The sequence below is a fragment of the Malaclemys terrapin genome, chromosome 6, assembly GCF_027887155.1.
Source record: "Malaclemys terrapin pileata isolate rMalTer1 chromosome 6, rMalTer1.hap1, whole genome shotgun sequence".
Lineage (NCBI taxonomy): Eukaryota > Metazoa > Chordata > Testudines > Emydidae > Malaclemys > Malaclemys terrapin.
In genome coordinates this window covers 99,744,856-99,766,336 of record NC_071510.1, presented here as the reverse complement: position 1 = coordinate 99,766,336, position 21,481 = coordinate 99,744,856, and the positions used below count along the sequence as shown (strand labels likewise).

Below are 21,481 nucleotides of genomic sequence, written 5' to 3'. Positions count from 1 at the left end.
CTTCTAACACAAATACCTTCAAGTATCATCCTCACAACTCCAAAAACATTCCTTAAGTTACAAAATTTATTTACATAAAAATGTTATAATCAAAGAGCTTGAAAGGCAAAAACCCCACCCTAACTTTAATTCAACAGGTGCTGTTGCTGCAGCTGCATAGTGACATCCCAAAATTAAGGTCTGTAAAAAATTACTATATTAAGATATACCAACAACCTAAGAATTACATAGTTAGCAAATCATTCATACTGAATAATTAGAAATTCTAAAGAAATAAAAAAGCAACAGTGCCTACTTTAATAGACTTGTATTATGTTACAAAACCATTTACCTCTCTAGCATATTTTTTGTTAAACAAAGAAAAAAAAATCTTTAAATAAAAAACTATTTTGGGGGCAATTTAACAACACATCTTAAACCAAACAAACCCCATTGGTCACCTTACAGTTTAAAAAAAAAAAAAAAAAAAAAAAATCTATCCAAGGCTACTCAGAATAATTAACTAGGAAAAGAATAAATTATGAAACAAACAATAACATCCCATAATATACAACAGAAAAATACTAAACATTAAAACCTTTAAAAATACAACATTATGTCTTCCTGTAATTAGTTTAAACATCAGAAAATAATATTCTAGAACCAACCAACAAAGGATACTAGAAAACACCACAAACCTATTTCTGATCATGGTATCCACAGGAACAGGTTTTAAAAAAAGCCTTCTGTTAGCACACCTGCACTGCTCCCTCTCACCCCCTACTCTTCGCATAAGGCAGATCTTTTTTTCTCCTATTTACAGCTCCTAAAACCATACAACCAGGTAGCCTACTTTGTGTTAGTCAATCCACCCCACATGCCCACCTAGAAGAGGTTAAGATGGCCAGGCAGGCCAATTAACTCCATAGGCTGCACCTGGAGAGGGAGCCAGGGAGCAGGGAAGATTGAAAGCAGGCTCAGCTGGGCAGGAATAGGTGTAGCCTATAAAGCCAGGAAACTGGCCCTAGAAAAGGGCTGCTGAGAAAGGCTGCAATTGTACCCAGAGCAAGGAGGGCTATCAGGAGTTACAGGAAATAGTCCATTAAAGAAGTAAACTGATGAGTCAAGGGTCCCAAGAGTAGGGCCTGTGGTTCCCCTACCAGACACCAAAGGAGTGGCACCTAAGGCAATGAATAAGAAGACTGCCTACAACTAGTGAAGAAAGAACTTAGATATACCCTGGAAGTGAGGGAATGGTAAGTGACCTGGCTAGTAGGCTAAGTCATGAAGAGGATACTGTGATCCTTAAGATGAAAAGACATACAGACCTAACTCAGGTGTGGTTCCTAGGTGTCCAATTTTCAACCAGAATGCTCAATCAAAAAGGGACCCTAGTGGCTCCAGTCAGCATGCCTAGGGGCAGCTAGGGGCTCTACATGCTGCCCCCGCCCCAAGCACTAGCTTGGCAGCTCCCGTTGGCTGGAAACTGTGCCCAATGAGAGCTGAAGGGGCAGCACCTAGAGCTGCCTGGCTGTGCCTCTGCATAGGAGCCGGAGTGGGGACATACCACTGCTTCTAGGAGTGGCCTGAGGTAATTGCTGCCTAGAGCATACACCCCCAGCCCTGATCCTCCCCCTCCTCGCTGAACCCCTCAATTCCAGCCTGGAGCACACTCCTGTACTCCAAACCCCTCCACAGAGCCTGCACCCCAGCCAGAGCCCAGAGCCCTAACCCCCTACACCAGTTTGAAGCCCCTTTCTGCCTTCTCAACCCCTCAGTCCCAGTCTAGTGCACCCTCCTGTACCCCAAACCTCTCATCCCTTCCAGCCCAGTGACAATAAGTGTATAAGTGAGGGTGGGGAGACTGAGCAACAGAGGGAGGGGGGATGGAATGAGTTGGGGTGGGGCAAGTGTGTTCGGTTTTGTGCAAGTAAAAAGCTGGCAACGCTAGACCTGAGAGGTGGTGATGGCATGCAACCATGGGAAGTGGCATTAACTTTTAGAGCTAATTGCCAGAGTGACTAGCAGGTGATGCCACGCTAATAGTGAGTGGAGCTCCCCATCACAAACCCTTTCCAAGGACTGGAGACTCAGGAAAAGCATACTATAGGGATGCATACCTCATACTGGTGGCTATACTGCTATTCAGCAGAATTAAATCTGTGGTGGAGAGGGAAAAGACTTTCCAAAGACAACAGTGCCATCTTTGGGTCTTTTATGCAAACTGCACCTCACAGACACAGGCTTAGTAGTCAGAAAGGCAGCAGAGCTGAAAAGCTAGATCTGGGTGATTGAGAGGCAGCAGGGGCACTGACTGCACTTCTCTCAAAACTGCCTTTAGCTGAGGTGGGTCAGAGCATCTGGCCTCGCCCTTCCCTTCCTTCTGCTCTAGCAGCACAGGCCACTGCTGCCAGGGAAGGCAAGAAAGAAAGTGCTGCTTGTAATGGAAGCAGAAATCACCAGATGGTGCTCTTACAGGGGGCTTTCTATCTATTTCAAGGTGAAAGCAGCTAGTTCTGAGAGAAACAGTGTCTGTTCCCAGCACTTTTCTGTAGCTATCTAACCAAAATCCTTTCCTTTGCAGCAGCTGCTGCCTACAGATTAGACCCAAGTAAGGACAAATAATCAAGAGAACCAGCTTCCCCATAAGTGCTGCAACTATGGGTGCTGGGGGTCCTGCTATACCCCCTGGCTTGTAGTAATAACCCAAATACATTTCTGCTTTCAGCACCCCCCCCCCAATAAAAGTGTTTCCAGTACCACTGGGTTGAGACTAGGTAGGGAGATGGTGGGCAGCCCTAAAGACAGTGACATACAGGATATGTCTATGCTGCAGCTGGGAGGTGTGATTGACAGCACAGGTAGACAGACTTGTTAAAAAGGGCAGGATGGCTATTGCAGCTTGGGCAGTGGTTCAGGCTAGTCACCTAAGCTTGAAGCAGCAGTTGGGTGGCCTTAAAATCAGGCTGCTAGCTGAGCTGCAGCCCATGAAACAACATCCATTGTGTTACTTTCAGCATGCTAGCTTGAGCTGAGCTAGTGAGAGTTTGTCTACTATTGGGAATCTCACCTTCCAGACACAGTTAACATACCCACGACCAGCCAAGCCAAGGCGGGAGCAAGCCTGCCATTACTGTAGGCACAGCTGTATGGAAAAACAGCGCTGCCCTGAAAGGCCAAGCATAGATCAGAAAACAGTAGGCCTGCACAGACAATGAGAAGGAAACAAAACAGGAAGGCAGGAGCAGGAAAAGCCTACAGGCACCTTAAGATACCTGAGCAACAGAAACTAAACAAGAAAGCTTAACAGAGCTCATGCTTTAGTTTCTCTTTGTGGATGACTAAATGCCAAGGAAAAGCATAAACACAACCCCTTATGACCACAAATGACACAGCTGAGTATCCCATATTAACAAAAATCACAGGAGTCGGCACATCCGGAGTGCAATGGATGAACCAAAGCAAAAACTAACCACCCTCCTAACCATAGTATCTCCCCCACCAGGAAAGTATAAGCTACAGTTGTTGCACATGTTCCATCCTCTCACCAACCATTCTTAGCATATGGCAAATCCTTCCCCTGCCACTTGCAGCTCCATTCAGCTGTATTACCTGGTAGCCCAATTTGTGCTAGCTGGGCCACAAGGGCCCCAGATATTCTTCAGTGTTAAGTACATGGCAAGAATTTGTCCTGCACTTCCTCTTTCCTCATCCCAGAGTACTCTGTTGTCTCTAATCTACATGCACAGCCCCGTGCCACTGTTTTGTAAGCTGCCTCAAGCAGACATCCTCCATCTCATTCTTGCCCTGCCCTGCTCAGGGAAGGCAAGCAGAGACCCATGTCTTGGAGGCTCTATGCCCTTCACTTGCATGTAAACTTGAAGCCTTTCAGTCATTGGAGTCTCAGCAAAAGTGGGAGGCAAGAAATCAGCCCACAGGGATGTGCTCCTGCACTAGTGTCCATGGTAGGATGACTAGATAAAGTGTGAAAAATGGGGATGGGGGGTAATAGGTACCTATATAAGAAAAAGCCCCCAATATTGGGGTTTTCCCTTTAAAATTCGGACATCTGGTCACCCTAGCCCATGCTGGGGTGCTCTTCTATGCAGATCTTGTTTCTCTGAAGTGAAGGTTTCTGGAGGAGACCTTGCCATCTACAGCCCTTTTGTGCATACTGCATCCTAGAGATATGGTGCTTGGTGAAAAGACAAAGTAGCAGAGCCAAATAGATCAATCAGTAATGTCCAAGAGGGAGCATGGTGCTGTTCAGAAGGGGGAGCTTGGGGTGCAGGCTCTGGGCTGGGGCCAGGGATGAGGAGCTTGGGGTGCAGGAAGGGTTCCAAGTTTGGGGGGGGCTCAGGGCTGGGGCAGGGGATTGGGGCACAGATTTACCTCTAGTGGCTCCCAGTCAGTGGCGCAGCCAGGGTGCAGAGGCAGGCTTCCTGCTTGTCCTGGCACCACGGACCGCGCTGAGCCCCAGAAGCGACCAGCAGCAGGTCTGGCTCCTAGGTGGAGGCGCACAAGCAGCTACACGTGGCTCTCTCCCACAGGCACTGCCCAAACCAACCAATGGGAGTGTGGAGCTGGTGTTCGGGCTGTATGTGTAGCCCCATGGCCCCCCTGCCTACGAGCCGGACCTGCTGCTGGCCGCTTCCGGGGCACAGCGTGATGTCAGAACAGGTAGGGACTAGCCTACCTTAGCCGGGCAACACCACCGACGGGACTTTTAACGTCCCGGTTGGCGGGGCTGACCAGAACTGCCACGACCTAGTGCCTTACGTTCTGTGACCCCGTACTGGGTCGTGACCCGCAGTTTGAAAACCACTGGCTTAGATGATGAGTTGGGAGGGAGAAACTGGGACTGGCTGGGCAAAGAGGCTGGGGAGGGTTGGAAGGGAACTAGGAATGGCTGGGCAAGGAGCCTGGAAGCAGGTGAAGACTGGGTGTGAGGGAGGGACTGGAACCTGGTGTCTGGAATGGGAGATGAGGACTTGCTGGACAAAGAGACTGGGATGTGAAACCTGAGGAATAAAGACCAGGAATTTCTAAGTGAGGAGACTGAAACTGGAATAAGAAGCCTAGGGTAGAGAAGTGATAGGACTGAGACAAGGACAGGTTGGAGGGGAATAGGCAAAAGGGGCCAAGGGTTGAGGGAAATGAGCAGAAGAGTCTGAGACCACTAGAGCATGTTCCTCTCCCTAGTCTGGAACAGAAGCTAAGATTCTTAAGTCTCACCATCCCTCTGCTGTCAGCAAATATCTGTAAAACTGGCAGTGTTTCATCCCCCACTAATGATGGTCCATATAGAAGATGACAACCTATTACTGCTATCAGTTACTCTGTTAGCCCAAGTGGAAGAGGTCTGTGTGATTGATCTAAAGATTCTAATCCTGCTGCTGACCATGCGAGTGTGAATATGATGCCACATAATGCAATTTGTTTTTTTAGTTTGCATTTTTAAGGATGTAGGAAATTAACACAAACTTTGCTAAAAGAATATTACTAAGGTTGCAAAGTCAAGCACTCAAGTTAGGAAATGCCAGCATTAACACTGTCTGTGCATCCTTAATTCAGCCCCACTTGTGTGTACGGATTATGATAGTTTTTAATTATATGATAACATACTCCCCCTCCTCCCCCCCCCCCAACACATCCCCCCCATAGAGTTCCTGCCCCAGGCTTCTCATCCCAGTCTCTTTGACTGTACTAGTCTCACCCCTCCATGCTCCATGTCCAAGTCCCACCCCACTCACTGGATGAGGGGAAAGCAGTGGATGTGTTATTCCTTGACTTTAGCAAAGCTTTTGATACTGTCTTCCCACAGTATTCTTGCCAGCAAGTTAAAGAAGTATGGGCTGGATGAATGGGACTGTAAGGTGGATAGAAAGCTGGCTAGATCATCGGGCTCAATGGGTAGTGATCAATGGCTCCATGTCTAGTTGGCAGCTGGTTTCAAGCGGAGTGCCCCAAGGGTCGGTCCTGGGGCCAGTTTTGTTCAATATCTTCATTAAGATGGAGGGATAGCTCAGTGGTTTGAGCATTGGCCTGCTAAACCCAGGGTTGTGAGTTCAATCCTTGAGGGGGCCACTTGGGAATCTGGGGCAAAATCAGTACTTGGTCCTGCTAGCGAAGGCAGGGGGCTGGACTCGATGACCTTTCAAGGTCCCTTCCAGTTCTAGGAGATGGGATATCTCCATTAATTAATTCATAATGATCTGGAGGATGGTGTGGACTGCACTCTCAGCAAGTTCCCAGATGACACTAAACTGGGAGGAGTGGTAGATACGCTGAAGGGTAGGGATAGGGTACAGAGGGACCTAGACAAATTAGAGGATTGGGCCAAAAGAAACCTGATGAGATTCAACAAGGACAAGTGCAGAGTCCTGCACTTAGATGGAAGAATCCCATTCACTGTTACAGACTAGGGGCCGAATGGCTAGGAAGCAGTTCTGCAGAAAAGGATCTAGGGGTTACAGTGGACAAGAAGCTGGATATGAGTCAACAGTGTGCCCTTGTCGCCAAGAAGGCTAACGGCATTTTGGGCTGTATAAGTAGGGGCACTGCCAGAGATCGAGGGACGTGATAGTTCCCCTCTATTCGACACTGGTAAGGCCTCATCTGGAGTACTGGGTCCAGTTTTGGGCCCCACGCCACAAGAAGGATGTGGAAAAATTGGAGAGAGTCCAGCGGAGGGCAACAAAAATTATTAGGGGTCTGGAGCACATGACTTATGAGGAGAGGCTGAGGGAACTGGGATTGTTTCTTCTGCAGAAGAGAAGCATGAGGAGGGGGGATTTGATAGCTGCTTTCAACTACCTGAAGGGGGGTTCCCAAGAGGATGGATCTAGACTGTTCTCAGTGGTACCAGATGACAGAACAAGGAGTAATGGTCTCAAGTTGCAGTGGGGGAGGTTTAGGTTGGATATTAGGAAAAACTTTTTCACTAGGAGGGCGGTGAAGCACTGGAATGGATTACCTAGGGAGGTGGTGGAATCTTCTTCCTTAAAGGTTTTTAAGGTCAGGCTTGACAAAGCCCTGGCTGGGATGATTTAGTTGGGTATTGGTCCTGCTTTGAGCAGGGGGTTGGACTAGATGACCTCCTGAGGTCCCTTCCAACCCTGATTTTCTGTGATTCTATGATTTCCAGTCCCAGTCTCCTTGACCAGCCAGTTCCAGTTCTCCCTGCCCTTAGCTCCTATCTGATCTGTCTCTTGCCCCACCACCACCATTTCATCTCCCCCTGACCTCCCATCACATACCCCCTCTACCCATGTTTCTTGTCCACACAGAAAACTAGTCCCAATGTCTCTTCCTAGGCTTCTTGTCCAAACTCCAGAGTCTTTGTTAGGTTCTATGGGGACTAGAAGCTGGGATCTGCAGGATTGCCAACACCTCCATGCCACTACCTGGCAGCCATGATAGGGCAGTATTCATCATCCCTTGAGCCCTGTGGAGATAAACACCTTGGAAGGCTTCCCTTGTGGCCCCTGATTGGTCCAGGTGCCTTATTTAAGCCCAGGAGGAATTCCAGGAAGTGTCTGTGCAATGATGTGGACTCCCCTGCCAGTCATAGTTATGGACCTGCCTCTTAGATAGAGTTGGGGTCAGGAGTCCAAGAGCAAACTCCTGGTTCTTGACTTCAGCTCCAACCTTTGATGTGGTTCCTGACCTCTGACTGCTATTGCTCTGACCACTGGGCCTGACCACCCAAGCTCCAGTCATGACAATTGTTCCCACAGCATAGTCCCAGTTGACTTGTCCAGCCAGTCCCAGTTCTCCCTCTGCATTCCAGCTCTTTGTCAGACCTGTCTCCCTTCCCCCCACATCTCCTTCAATTCAAAGTTTCAACATTTTTATTTTCAAAAAAATTCAGCCTGAGGCAATCAGACACCCAGCATGGAAAATTTCAGTCTGAATTGTTTGGCAAAATTGTAAACAACTGAAAAGTCTTAAAAAGGGAAGTGTCAGGCAGCCTTAATAATGGGCTGTGTTACAGGCCCCACCTATAATCGTACTAAGTATAGCTGACATGCTGCCATCACTTCCCTAAGAATGCTGCAGGATTGCCTATTTCTGAAGCATAATGATTTTTTGGAGGCCCTCCAAGCAGCATGTCACAGTGGGTTTCGCTTCTTACATGCACACTCATGCATTTTTTTAAACTCATGTGTCTATGAATTCATATATACACACACAAACATGCACACAGCATTTATTTATATACCTGTGTGCACACAACCATGCAATCTCTTGCATACTCTCACCATTTAAGTCTGAGGTTTTATCTTGTCAAATAAGATTAAAAATCTTAATAGACATGGAAATCAATATGTACTCACAACATCTATTCAGTTTTAGATATATTGGTAGCTTTCCAAATCTATCTTTTCTAACAAGTTCTCACTACCCTCCCTGAATTGTCAAGTTTTCAGCAAACTCAATAGACACGTCTTTTCCTAGAATAGAAAAGAATAAATATTTATAACTTAACTCAGGAGGTTTTTATTAAAATAACCAGACCAAAAAGGTTTGGCTTCTACCTTTATTGAATTATTTTAAAGGTAAAGATAAGACAAAAAAGCCACTATCATGTAGGGTGACCAGACAGCAAATGTGAAAAATTGGACAAGGGGGGTGGGGAGTAATAGGAGCCTATATAAGAAAGATCCAAAAATCGGGACTGTCCCTATAAAATCGGTACATCTGATCACCCTACTATCATGATCACTGTATAAGGTTAGACTGCCCCTCACCTCTTGCATTTTAGGTCTGCTGGATTAAACTGAATGTTCATGATTCCATAATCACTTTCATCACCTCCAACAGGGATCAGGAGAGGTTTGGTATCCTCTTCCATATTTGAAGAATGTATTTCTTTCTTCTAGATCCTGTAAATTATTCTGACCTAAACAAGTGAAACAAGACAATTATAATTAGTAATTAAGGTCCTGGTCCTGTTACGAGTTTGGCATGGGCAGAAGCCTGCATGCATATAGAGTTCAGGTGTTACAAGGCAGGCAGAAAGCAAACTTTACTAGCTACCTGGTAATTCCCCTTTCATAAAAGGAACTTGATTGGTGGTGGATAGCTGGCATAGTGTGTCTCTACAGAATGCTTCTGCTTCCAGTGTAGGGATGCAGCCAGAATACCAGTACTCTCCAGTTGCTGGAATAGCCATGCATAAATTAGAGCACCCTTGCTGAGGACTAGACTGGTCCCTCCCTAGCTGGCCTCAGAATCCAGGGGCCACAGCCACCATTCTTCCCCTTTCCCAGGCTATGCTGATCACAACTGAAAATCAGGCCCACAGCATTCAAATTAACGTTGAATAGGGTGACTTCCTTCTAAGCTTTTGTCATGTTCAGACCATCATAACATCGGACTGACTTCTGTTCTCAAGCTTACACTGAAATTCACTTATTTCAATGAAATTACTTCCAGTTTGCCGCTGTGTAATTGAGAACCAAGTTTATCCCATTCAGTGGACTAAATGCCTTGCTGTTTCATTCCACTATTGCAAACTTTCCAGAAAATACATCCTAAAAGTTGCACAAAGATTTCTTGTATATTTCCCAAAATAAAGATCAGATTATGGCAGTATTCTAATGACATCATTTCATGTTCAGCCACCACCAACTAAAAGGAATCAGTTGTTAATATTCCTACTTATAATGCGTTATAAATGTGTATGATAGTTTGGAAAAGAACACTGACTAGATTCTGATCTGCAATACATTGTTTTTTACATTGGTGTAATGCCACTCACTTCAAATGAGTTACACCAGTTTGAAACTAATATATATGGGATCAGAATCAAACTTTAAACACAAATATAAAATGTTATTTTCTTTATTTTGGTCTTCATGTTGAGGCAAGGGAATATTTGATAATTGAGTTACACCACCCAAATTCTGCTTATCAAAGATGACCTGAGGAAATCACTAAGGTACAATTTAAATATAAACCATATTCTTTATGCTTTATACTGCACAGAATTTCTAATATTTGCTTGAATCATCAAATTAAATGCTTAAGAGCTTAAGTAACAAAGATTAGGCATAATTTATGCACAGACATCTCATAATTTGGCAGATATTCATCTGAATGTTGAGAGCAACATGTGAATCTTCTTACAAATGAGAATCTATCCTACGTGTGTGTATTGGGGCATCATTCTACTGTAACTGCTTACTAGCCTTCCTCGCACCACTTCCACACAGCCTCTCCCAAAGTGCTCACCACATTCCTCACCTGTTCCATCAAATTTTCCTCCCCTCTTCCTTCCCTACCCCTCCTCCCAAAAGCATCATCTCCCATTCCTTGAACCCATCTCTCCTTTGCAGCTCTTCTTCCCCACACCCTTACCCTCTTAAATCTACGTATAACTTCTGCAGCCTCTTCTGACTCTTCTTCTCACCTCTGGCAATCTCTGCCCTAATGCTGGTTGTCATCCCTCTGAATCATTCCCTGCCACCACCACTGTCCCACTGGCTCTGTTTTAACCAATCTGATTGTGCTTATTCCTCTGTTCCTGCCTCCTTCCTTCCCTGGCTTCTTCTGGACCTGCTGGAATTCCTGCTCCATCTACAAAACTTACCAATATTTATCATCTCTTCTTGCATTCCCTAAAACCTGGCTCCTCCCATCTGACATCACCTCTCCTATTGCACCCTGTCATACAGCCTCCTCCCCAAAGTGTCAGCACGTGTCAATGTTGGACTCCTAGTTCCCTAGCCTTACCACTCCCAATTCCTCCCTCCTATCCTTTTTCAAACAACACTAGGGATTGGTCTACACTCTTAAGTCAAGTTGGCTTAACTACACTGCTCAAGGTGTGAAAAAACTTATGTCCTATGCGATGTAATTAAGCTGACCTAACCCCTGGTGTAGACACTGGCAGGTCAATGGCAGGATTCTTCTGTTGGCCTAGCCACCACCTTCAGTTGCTGTAATGTCTACTTTACAGCACAGCATAGAAAAGTTAAATTATTTACTGAAAGCTACACAGGATGTCTCTGGAGGAGTCAGAAATAAGAACCTAGACTTCTTCCCTTCTGGTCCTGTGTTAAGACCATCTTTCCTCCTTTTACAGTAGAGATGGATTTAAACTACAAACCCAAATCCAAACATCTTAATTTTGTAATGGCAGACACTAAACTTGAGTCCTACAAACACACAATATGACACTCACTATATTAAATCAGGAAGTCGTTTTTTCAAGAACCAAAGTTACTAAGTTTAGTAGGTTTTGTTGCACAGCAATCTCCTTGCAGCCTTTTCAAAGTGACTTTAGCAGAATGTTTTAAAATATTTATTTGGGGGCAGGTCAGGGAGGGCCCTGATCTGCAAATGGCTTAAACTTTTCTCATTTACAAATTGATGTGAAAATGAGTGGCGTCTGTGTGGTGTAGGTTTCCACAGGTGAAACTAGTGAATACTTGCAGTTTAAAAGGGGGAGACAGATGGGAAAGAAAGGTACTATAAGAACAGGAACAAACCTTTCAAGACTAAAACAGGAAGAGACACAACTTTAATTTAGCCAAAGCTGTATAGAACCAATTGAGTTAAGAGGAAAAGTAAGGCTCAAAGTTAAAGGATAAATGTGCAACTGTTGTTGCTGATACTATTAATAATGCAGGAATTATCTTAGTGCTAAGAAATAACTAAAGTAGCGTTTTTCCCGCCTGAGGGTCCCTGTTGCTTGTCTAATCCAGTGAAGACATGAGACAGACAAGACTGGAAAGCAGAGGAGCTTAATGACCTTGGATCTAGTCCATACACTCCACTATAAATGTGTTTAAAGTAAAGGGCAGCTTCTTGAAACTCGTCTTTATTCTGTGCTCCTGAAGGAGCCCCAAATAGATCTGGGTACAAAGCATGACGCTCTGTATCTCAGGAACACCCTACACCCCCATGTTCATCTTTATAAATGATTGCGTAGTATCCAATACAAAGTTTATGTTGGGTGTCTTCAGAAGGCTCATGATGCACTGAGCATGGTTGTTACAGTGATGATCTAGTAATCGTTACAGTAATGTTATAGGTTATAATTTCATGTGTATAGTTGAGATTGAAAATGTACCCTCATGGCTTAAAGCAAACCCATGTAAAAACTCTCTAAGAACAGAGAGGCAGTTCACACCTTGCCAGGGAATGGATGGGACAAGCCCAGCCCAGCCTCACAGGAACAATGGACACTGGCTTAGGCAGCAACAAAAGAATCTGTTACTCCCTCAAGGGAGTCACCCCCTTCCTTTGGTCAGTTTGGAACTGCAGTGAGGTAATGCTCACCTGACTCTGAAGGGGGGGAGAGCACAAAGCCAAGAGGAAAGAAAGGACATGATAAAAGGGAGAGACATTTGCCATGCTGTGTCTCTCTCTTCCAACTACATCTACAGTCACCACCAAGCAACTGAAATGCTGATCAAAGGGGAGAGCCTGACTGAAAAGTAACCAGCCAGCCTGTGGTGAGAAGCATCTAAGTTTTTAAGGACATTGAAAGTGATAAGATCAGCTTAGAATGTGTTTTGCTTTTATTTCAGTTGACCAAATCTGACTTGGTCTACATCTACACTAGACACCTTACAGTGTGTAAGATCTCCCATGTAGTTGCTCTATGCGGATGGGGGAGAGCTCTCCCATCAGCATAATTAAACCACCCTCAACAAGTGGCAGTAGCTAGGTCATCAGGAAAGCATCTGCCACTGACATAGCGCTGTCCACACTGGTGCTTCTCTCAGTGTAACTTATGTCGGTCAGAGGTAAGTTTTTTCACACCGCCGAGCAACATAAATTTTACTGACAAAAATGCTAGTGTAGATGTAGCCTAAGTTTAGCTGTCAAGAAGCTAACAATTCATAGAAAATATGCTATGTTGTGAATGTCTTGCTTCAGGAAGGGTACATGGCAGGAGTGTGTGATATGTGAACTTGTGGTTAGAGGTGGATGTTGCAGATTTAAAAAAAAAAACAACCTGTGGGTTGTCTGAGGATTCAGTAAAACCTCTTGAAAAATTGTTGTGCTTATGATGGTTGTGAATTGTACTCTACAGAAATACCTGGGAAAGTTTATAAGCTAAAGTGTCCTAGGACTGCCTTTCAAAATGGAGGGGTAATTGTCATTAAATATTTGAAGTTAATTTCCTAAACCTCACAATGCCATGGGTGAGCTCCAAAAGCATTAACCAGTTTAACTGTGCTACAAAGGTATTACCCGACATCTACAGCAGGAAAAAGTTTGGGCTTTGGTAGTCTGTGTTGGCTAAGAAAACCTAAACTTGACCACTTTTCCTAACTAAGCCAAAGTCTCAGACCACATAGCTTCCATGGCTGAGATTAGGTATGGTGAACAGGGGGAGAGATGGGGATTGAACTCAACCTCCCTCAACCCATAATTTGAGGGCCTGACTCATGACTTTTGTCAACACTATATTTGTAATGAAAACAAATCATACAGAAAATACAAACCTTTTAGGCCAGTGGTTCCCAACCTTTTCTGTGGGGCAGGCGCCAGACGACTAGCCGCCGGGTACCGTGGCCGCCAGACAAGCAGCCGCCGAAATGCCGCCGTGAAGCGGCAACGTCAAGAGGTGTCGCCGCCGAAATTCGGCAGTAGCGCTTCTTGACGTTGCCGCTTCTCGGCGGCATTTTGGCGGCTGCTTGTCTGGCGGCCAGTAGGCAGGCACACATGGATGCCATGGCGCCCGCGGGCACCAGGTTGGGGACCCCTGTTTTAGGCCATCTTGAGGCCTCCTAAACTGGCAAAAAAGGCACAAAAGCCATTTTCCTCCAGGTTTGGATCAATACAGCTTTCAGGTTAATAGCTAACCAAGGTGAAATGGATTGTCTGCAATTACAGTTGTTAGCTGAAGATAGTTTTCTGTAGGTCATACCTGCACTGGCCTAAGAACAAAGACTAGAAACAATATGTATGTACAAAAACAACAAATCCGGAGGCACCTTAAAGATTAACAGATTTATTTGGGCATAAACTTTCGTGGGTAAAAAACCCACTTCTTCAGATGCATGGAGTAAAAATTACAGATGCAGGCATTGTTATACTGACACATGAAGAGAAGGGAGTTTCCTCACAAGTGAAAAACTAGTGTTGACAGGGCCAATACAATCAGGGTGGATGTACTTCACTCCCAATAATTGATGAGGAGGTGTCAATTCCAGGAGAGGAAAAGTTGCTTCTGTAATGAGCCAGCCACTCCCAGTCCCTATTCAAGCCCAAATTAATGGTGTTAAATTTGCAAATGAATTTTAGTTCTGCAGTTTCTCTTTGAACTCTGTTTCTGAAGTTTTTTTGTTCAAGTATTGCTACTTTTAAATCTGTTATAGAATGTCCAGGAAGATTGAAGTGTTCTCCTGCTGGCTTTTGTATGTTACCATTCTTGATGTCTGATTTGTGTCCATTTATTCTTTTATGTAGAGACTGTCCAGTTTGGCCAATGTACATGGCAGTGGGGCATTGCTGGCACATGATGGCATATATCACATTAGTAGATGTGCAGGTGAATGAGTCCCTGACGGTGTGGCCGATGTGGCTGGGTCCTCTGATGTTGCTAGAGTAGATATGGGGACAGAGTAGGCAAGGAGGTTTGTTACAGGGTTTGGTTCCTGGGTTAGTGTTTCTGTGGAGTGGTGTGTAGTTGCTGGTGAGTACTTGCTTCAGGTTGGGGGGCTGTCTGTAAGCGAGGACTAACCTGCCTCCCAAGGTCTGTGAGAGTGACGGATCATTTTCTAGGATAGGTTGTAGATCATTGATGTGCTGGAGAGGTTTTAGCTGGGGGCTGTATGTGATGGCCAGTGGTGTTCTGTTATTTTCCTTGTTGGGCCTGTTCTGTAGTAGGTGACTTCTGGGTATCCGTCTCACTCTGTCAATCTGCTTCCTCACTTCCCCAGGTGGGTACTGTAGTTTTAAGAATGCTTGATAAAGATCTTGTAGGTGTTTGTCTGAGGAATTGGAGCAAATTCGGTTGTATCTTAGGGCTTGGCTGCAGACAATGGATCGTGTGATGTATCCTGGATGGAAGCTGGAGGCATGTAAGTAAGTGTAGCGGTCAGTAGGTTTCCGGTATAGGGTGGTGTTTGTGACCATCTCTTATTTGCACTGTAGTGTCCAGGAAGTGGATCTCTTGTGTGGACTTGTCCAGGCTGAGGTTGATGGTAGGGTGGAAATTGTTGAAATCCAGATGGAATTTTTCAAGGGCCTCCTTCCTGTGCGTCTATATGATGATGTCATCAATGTACTGAAATAGAGGAGGGGCGCTAGGGGACGGGAGCTAAGGAAGCGTTGTTCTAAGTCAGACATAAAAATGTTGGCAAACTGTGGGGCCATGCGAGTAACCATAGCAGTGCCACTGACTTAAAGGTATAAGTTGTCCCCAAATCTGAAATGGTTGTGGGTGAGGACAAAGTCACAAAGCTCAGCCACCAGGTGTGCCGTGGCCTCATCAAGGATACTGTTGACAGCTTGTAGTCCATCCTCATGGAATATTGGTGTAAAGAGCTTCTATATCCATGGTGGCCAGGATGGTGTTTTCAGGAAGATCATCAATGCATTGTAGTTTCCTCAGGAAGTCCGTGGTGGCTCGAAGATAGATGGGAGTGCTGGTAGCGTAGGGTCTGAGGAGAGAGTCCAAATAGCCAGACAATCCTACTGTAAGAGTGCCAATGCCTGACATGATGGGGCATCCAGGGTTCCAGGTTGATGGATCTTGGGTAGCAGATAGAATACCCCTGGTTGGGGCTCTGGGGGTGTGTCCAAGTAGATTTGTTTCTGTGCTATAGTATAGTATGTATGTATTAACACTCGATAACTAAATGAAAGTGATATGTAGTGCCCACAAAAGGCGTGAAGTTATTGTCTCCTGCCACCAACAAATCAGGCCTAATGCTGGGGAACTGGTAAGCAAAATTGTCAAGAAAATCTTTCAGTTCAAGCACAAAATCTATTCCCTCTTGCCATAATAAGGAAAAGTTAATGATATGTTTATCCATCCATTGGAGCAAATCATGGATGAATGACCAGAATCTTGAAAGCTGCTGAAAACAGCCACGCCACCTTTACATCAGAGAAAGAAACACTTATTTTAACAGCACCCAAAAGCATGCTAGGCACCTGCCAGTACAGAGAAGACATTTTTCCCTACTCCAATGAGCTTACAGATAAGGTGCTATGACAGCAACCAAACAGCAAGGAAGAGGAGGAAAGACTGGGGAATATCAGTGAACTTACACAAAGCTAGCTTTTTTAATTAGCTCAATAAATCAAATGAATGAATAAAAGACCTAATTGGCAAGCTTCCTGTAGGCATTCCACACATACCTGGTCTTCAGGCTGAGACAGTATGGCTTGAATGCACTTACAGGACAAGTGGACAAACAGAGCATCAAAGCTATTGTCATTGGTAAAGTGGACGGGAATGATACGCTAAGAGACAGATAAGCAGGAAGAGGTGGAGTTATCCAGGACATGGAAGGATAAGTTATACTATCATTTAAAGTAAATTTTCTATAAATAAAAACCTCTTTCCATGTCCCCATTTTCTGTCCTCTATTATTTTGTCAATCTCTTAGTACTTTTGGTGCCTTTGCACCTTTAACCATTTCTCTCTATTCTCCTTTTCCCACAGCCTCAAATTTACAATCTCTTCTCTCATTTTCTGAATGTTTGGTGCCCCTCAAAAACTCCCACCCACCCCCCACTCATCACCCAGGTCCTTGGTCATCTTCCTCTGGATCCCCCCATTTCCCTACTCCTCTGCTACCAGCAATATGCTCTAGGTTCTTGGCTATCCCTCGGTACCTTCCTTGCCAAGGTCCTTGATTTCCCCCCACCCCCCCCATCAAGATCTACTGCTCCCACTAGGTCCTTGCTAGTCACCTCCTCCTCCAATACCATTACCACCTCTGCTGGGTCCTTTGTAATCCCTGTATGATAGATGTGCTGGTAACACCACTTATTATTAAGATTGCCCAACTCTTTCTATTATAAGATCCTATTTTCAGTTGCTTATAATGTTCAGACTAATTGTTCAGGCTGAAATTTTCCATGCGGAGTGTCTGCCTTCTCAGACTGAAGGTTTTTGACTGAAATTCACAAACAGTTCAGCTGTTTTCAAAAATGAAGCTAAGGGAAAATGTTGTTTTGCCCACACTCTTATCTCTCTCTCTTTTTTTTAAACACAAGCTCTACACCCCCATGCTTTGGAGCAGGGCCTTGAAATTTGGCATGGGGGGAGGAGAATGGTCTCTGTTTCAGGGATGTACCTCTTGCCATCCCTGTGAAAATTCACATGAGTTTGGCCAAGTTACAAGCCTTAGGAAAAAAAATCTCATGAGCAGAGTCTTCTTAAAGCTTCACAGCTAAATTCCCTGAAGAATCTGCCTGTAGTGGGCATGTTCCAGCCAGAGGCTGAGCAGGACTTCCCCTGTAACTGTGGCTCCATACTGCTATTGGCCATGTTGAGGACAGGCTCTGGCACTGAGAGCTCATGTCTTCTGTGCTTTTGATGTCTCCCTCCTCCCACTGCAGGGCACAGGCAATCTGGAGGAGGGTGCCTGATTCAAATGCAGCAAGGTTAAGAGTATGACTAAGGGGGTGGAGGCAGGGAGAATAGACTGGGACAAGGAGCCTGGGGGAGGCACACTAAGATTCAACAAGGAGGGAGCCTGGGACTGTGGGCAGAGGGGGTTGGCTGGGGGCAAGGGAGAGACTTTTAAGTGCTTGATTTTGTACCTTAATCTTTTAACATAGGTGTGTGTGTGTGTGTGTGTGTGTATATATATATATATAACATAGGTGTCTAGGCTGGGGGAGCTCCCGCAGCTGGGCTCCGGAGAGGAGGGGGTGAGTGTCTCTGGGCTGGTGGGGGGGTTCACAGCTTGGTTCTGGGGGAGGAGATGTGAGTGTCTGGATGACTGGGCAACAAAATGGCAGATGAAATTTAATGTTGATAAATGCAAAGTAATGCACACTGGAAAACATAATCCCAACTATACATATAAAATGATGGTGTCTAAATTATCTGTTACCAGTCAAGAAAGATCTTGGAGTCATTGTGGATGGTTCTCTGAAAATATCCACTCAATGTGCAGCGGCAGTCAAAAAAGCAAACAAAATGTTGGGAATCATTAAGAAAGGGATAGAAAATAAGACAGAAAATATCATATTGTCTCTATATGAATCCATAGTAGGCCCACATCTTTAATGTTGCATGCAGATGTGGTCACCCCATCTCAAAAAAGATATATTGGAAAAGGAACAAAAATGATTAGGGGTATGGAACGGCTGCCGTATGAGGAAAGATTAATAAGATTGGGCCTTTTCAGCTTGGAAAAGAGACGACTGAGGGGGAATATGATGGAGGTCTATAAAATCATGACTGGTGTAGAGAAAATAAATAAAGAAGCACTATTTACTCCTCATAACACAAGAACTAGGGGTCACCAAATGAAATTAATAGGCAACAGGTTTAAAACAAAAGGAAGTATTTCTTCACACAACGCAGTCAACTTGTGGAATTCTGTGCCAGAGGATGTTGTGAAGGCCAAGACTATAACAGGGTTCAAAAAAGAACCAGATAAATTTGTGGATAGGTCCATCAATGGCCATTAGCCAGGATGGGCAGGGATGGTGTCACTAGCCTGACTGCCAGAAGCTGGGAATGGGCAATAGCGGATGGATCACTTGATTACCTGTTCTGTTCATTCCCTCTGGGGCACCTGGCATTGGCCACTGTTGGAAGACAGGATACTGGGCTAGATGGACCTTTGGTCTGACCCAGTATGGCTGTTCTTATGGGTTGAGGAGGGGGGGTGAGTGTCTGGGCAGGGCAGGAGCCCATGGCAGGGCTCTGGGGGAAAGGGTGTGTGTGTGAGCTGGAGTGGGGGGGAGGGGGGGAGAAGTAGGAACTAGATTGTTGTAGGGGTTTCTTCAACTTTCTAATCCTGGGGGAGTTTTTGTGTTACTGACAGAGTTGCTGACAGGTATTTTGAAATAAATTACCAAAATAATCAAAAGTGGTGATTATGTAGTGTTATTTTGACAAATAAAATTTGCAGAATTTTAAAATATTGTGTACAGAATTTATTTTTTTGCACAGAATCCCCCCAGGAGTAACTGGTGAAGCTCAACACAATGTTGAAAAATAGCTGCTGGAGCCAGAGAGGGGTCTCCATTCATGTTTCCACTGTTACAAAAACTCTTGCAACTGTGTTTGTTAGCAACAGTTTTGTAGCATTCCCTAATGTAAAAAGGTTTGTCCAGCCATTATGAACAAAGCTAAAATGTCAGAACTACATTTTAAAAACATATTTAAGGCATGTCTTTTTAACACAGTTCAAGCAAGATTTGGTATTTTAGCCCTAAAATGTTTAGTTTGGATGGTTGGATTTTAGCAATTTAGCTAGTGTGCTTAAACAAGTTTCCTAAACTCTGTTCTCTAACCAGTTTTTTCATTTGGCTGGGAACCAACCATAGATGGCCTAGCCTGCATAAATAAAACCTTTATTTGAATATTTTATAGCATTTTATAATGAAAAAAATGTAGTTTTTACATGTTAATGACAATATTCAGATGAAATTAGCACAATCTACTCAAAGGAAACTGAACTACTAGCAAAATATGATGATTCTTTCCTACTCTTAACTAAACCATTTCATGTCATCTCACTGATCACAAAACAGAAGCTGACTATCTTGCTAAAATATATTGGATAGGTGAAAGACAATACTACATAAAGATGGTGCAGACTCCAAGTTAAGTGTATCTGAACCAAATCAATAGACATGGCAGTTGTCAGCCAATATATCTTAACCTAAAATAAAATTATTTGAATGTGGAAATTACTTAACATTTACAAAAAACAATTTAAGCTTTTGCAAATATTACTGGATGCAAAGATTTTTGCAAATTATATTTAATTAAAAACAATTATCTTGTCCATGGACCAATTCACAAGTTGTACCAACTTCATTAGGATGAAGGGGAATACTAGAATAGAGAGCATCTGGATGCTAAGGTTGACTTAAATTCATCAATGTGTGTTCTGCTTTTGGGTCTGAGGTGAGACAGCCAGCAAATACACTAGCCACAGCCTGGAGGCTCCAGAACAGCACACTTCCTTTAAACTTTCCAACCCAATTCTTACACTAGAAGTAGAGGATGTTATCAATCAATTTAAGCTGGCTGTACCAGTTATAGTTAGAATTAGTTTTATTATGAGGTGATAGAGGACAATTACATTCATTTTCTTTACAACAGCACATATGATCTCTACAACTCTTACAAAAAAGGGCAGCTCTGTAAGTGAGAGATAAGTATCAGATACTGTAATCAGTCAGATCAAAGCATTGCACCACTTAATCACAATACATGCTATACTGCTCATCAATGCAGCTAGATTGTAGAAAATAATCGATTTTATCACAGTTATAAACCATAAAATAATAATAAACTATAACTCTCCACAACTTTCTGGCTAGATCCTAGTTCACTCGTTTAAAACAGCTGAGCACTGCTGTTTTATAAATACTTCGTTTCCAAGCTTTGTGCCCTGGCTGTCATTTCCATTTGATATAAGATATAATCTCTTACCTACAATTGTAAGATATTCACTGGGAACATTAAACGTGGCTGTCACTTGAATCGCAGCAGCGAAGGAAGAGAAATAATGAGCTAGGGTGAAAGTATGCCCCCATTGAATTAAATGGAAAAACTCCCATTAACATCAGTGGGGCTCGGCTTTCATGTCTCGTGTTTTACAGAAATCCCTGCCTTCCCTCTGCATATGGAAACAGCTACCTACTACGCTCCTCGTAGCTATCTCCCCAAGACAGGATTTTATCCACCACATTGCAGCCAGTGCCCCAAAGCACCAGCTGAGGGGGGCTGGGCTGGAGGCAGCATTAACAGCCTGTTGGTGTCTATGTAGCACTTCTCGCCCCAGACACAGGGTGCTCGCTGACCTCCCCGGGAAGGGCAGCGCCCGGCCCAGCACCAATCAATGGCAGAGCTCTACCTTCAGCAGCCGGGACCTGCACTCCGCCGCAGCCCCTTCTCGCCCCGCCAGCCGAACTCCTGAGCCCGGCGCTTCGCCGGCACAAACAGGAAGAGCGGGGCGGGGTGGCTGCCGGGGAGCGGGCCTGGCGCCCATAGGGCGCATGGGCTAGGAAGTTTTCAGTGGGCGAGCCGCTCAGGCGAGCGAAGGGAACGTTTGCCTGCTGCGGACTACAACTCCCAGAGAGCCTTGCGTCAGGCTCTTCGCCCGGGACTCCTCCCAGGGGAGGGCAAATAGCAGGATAGAGCGATTGCCTACATTTCCCAGAGTGACTTGCGCGCTAAACCCTCTTCTCCCCCACCCGCGCCGAGACCTTTTACCAATCCCAGCGCTCCCAGGTTGTGTCAGGGCTCGCACACGGTGTGTGTCTACCATAACACCTGTTTTCTATTGCCTCCTGCAGACTAGGGAGAAGGCAAGGGTTAGCTCAAACC

The 21,481-nt window shown here is 44.7% G+C and overlaps 1 protein-coding gene and 1 non-coding gene across 4 annotated transcripts in view; both read right to left on the bottom strand.

The window, feature by feature from the left end:
* Positions 1–21,078, bottom strand: part of SLC38A9 (solute carrier family 38 member 9) — a 72,176-nt gene extending 51,098 nt beyond the window's left edge. The window contains exons 1-2 of one of the 3 annotated variants that reach the window (XM_054032989.1): positions 21,009–21,077; positions 8,733–8,884 (exon numbers count right to left, since the gene is read on the bottom strand). In XM_054032989.1, coding sequence (XP_053888964.1) covers positions 8,733–8,836 — 104 coding nt within the window. In that variant the 5' untranslated portion in view covers positions 8,837–8,884; positions 21,009–21,077. Of the gene's footprint in view, positions 1–8,732; positions 8,885–21,008 lie in introns of all 3 variants that reach the window. The other 2 variants (XM_054032991.1, XM_054032990.1) reach the window with 2 other exon arrangements.
* LOC128839909 (U1 spliceosomal RNA) lies at positions 3,329–3,492 on the bottom strand. The gene has a single exon (XR_008445562.1). It is a non-coding gene; the product is annotated as a U1 spliceosomal RNA (small nuclear RNA).
* Positions 21,079–21,481: the final 403 nt, after the last annotated feature.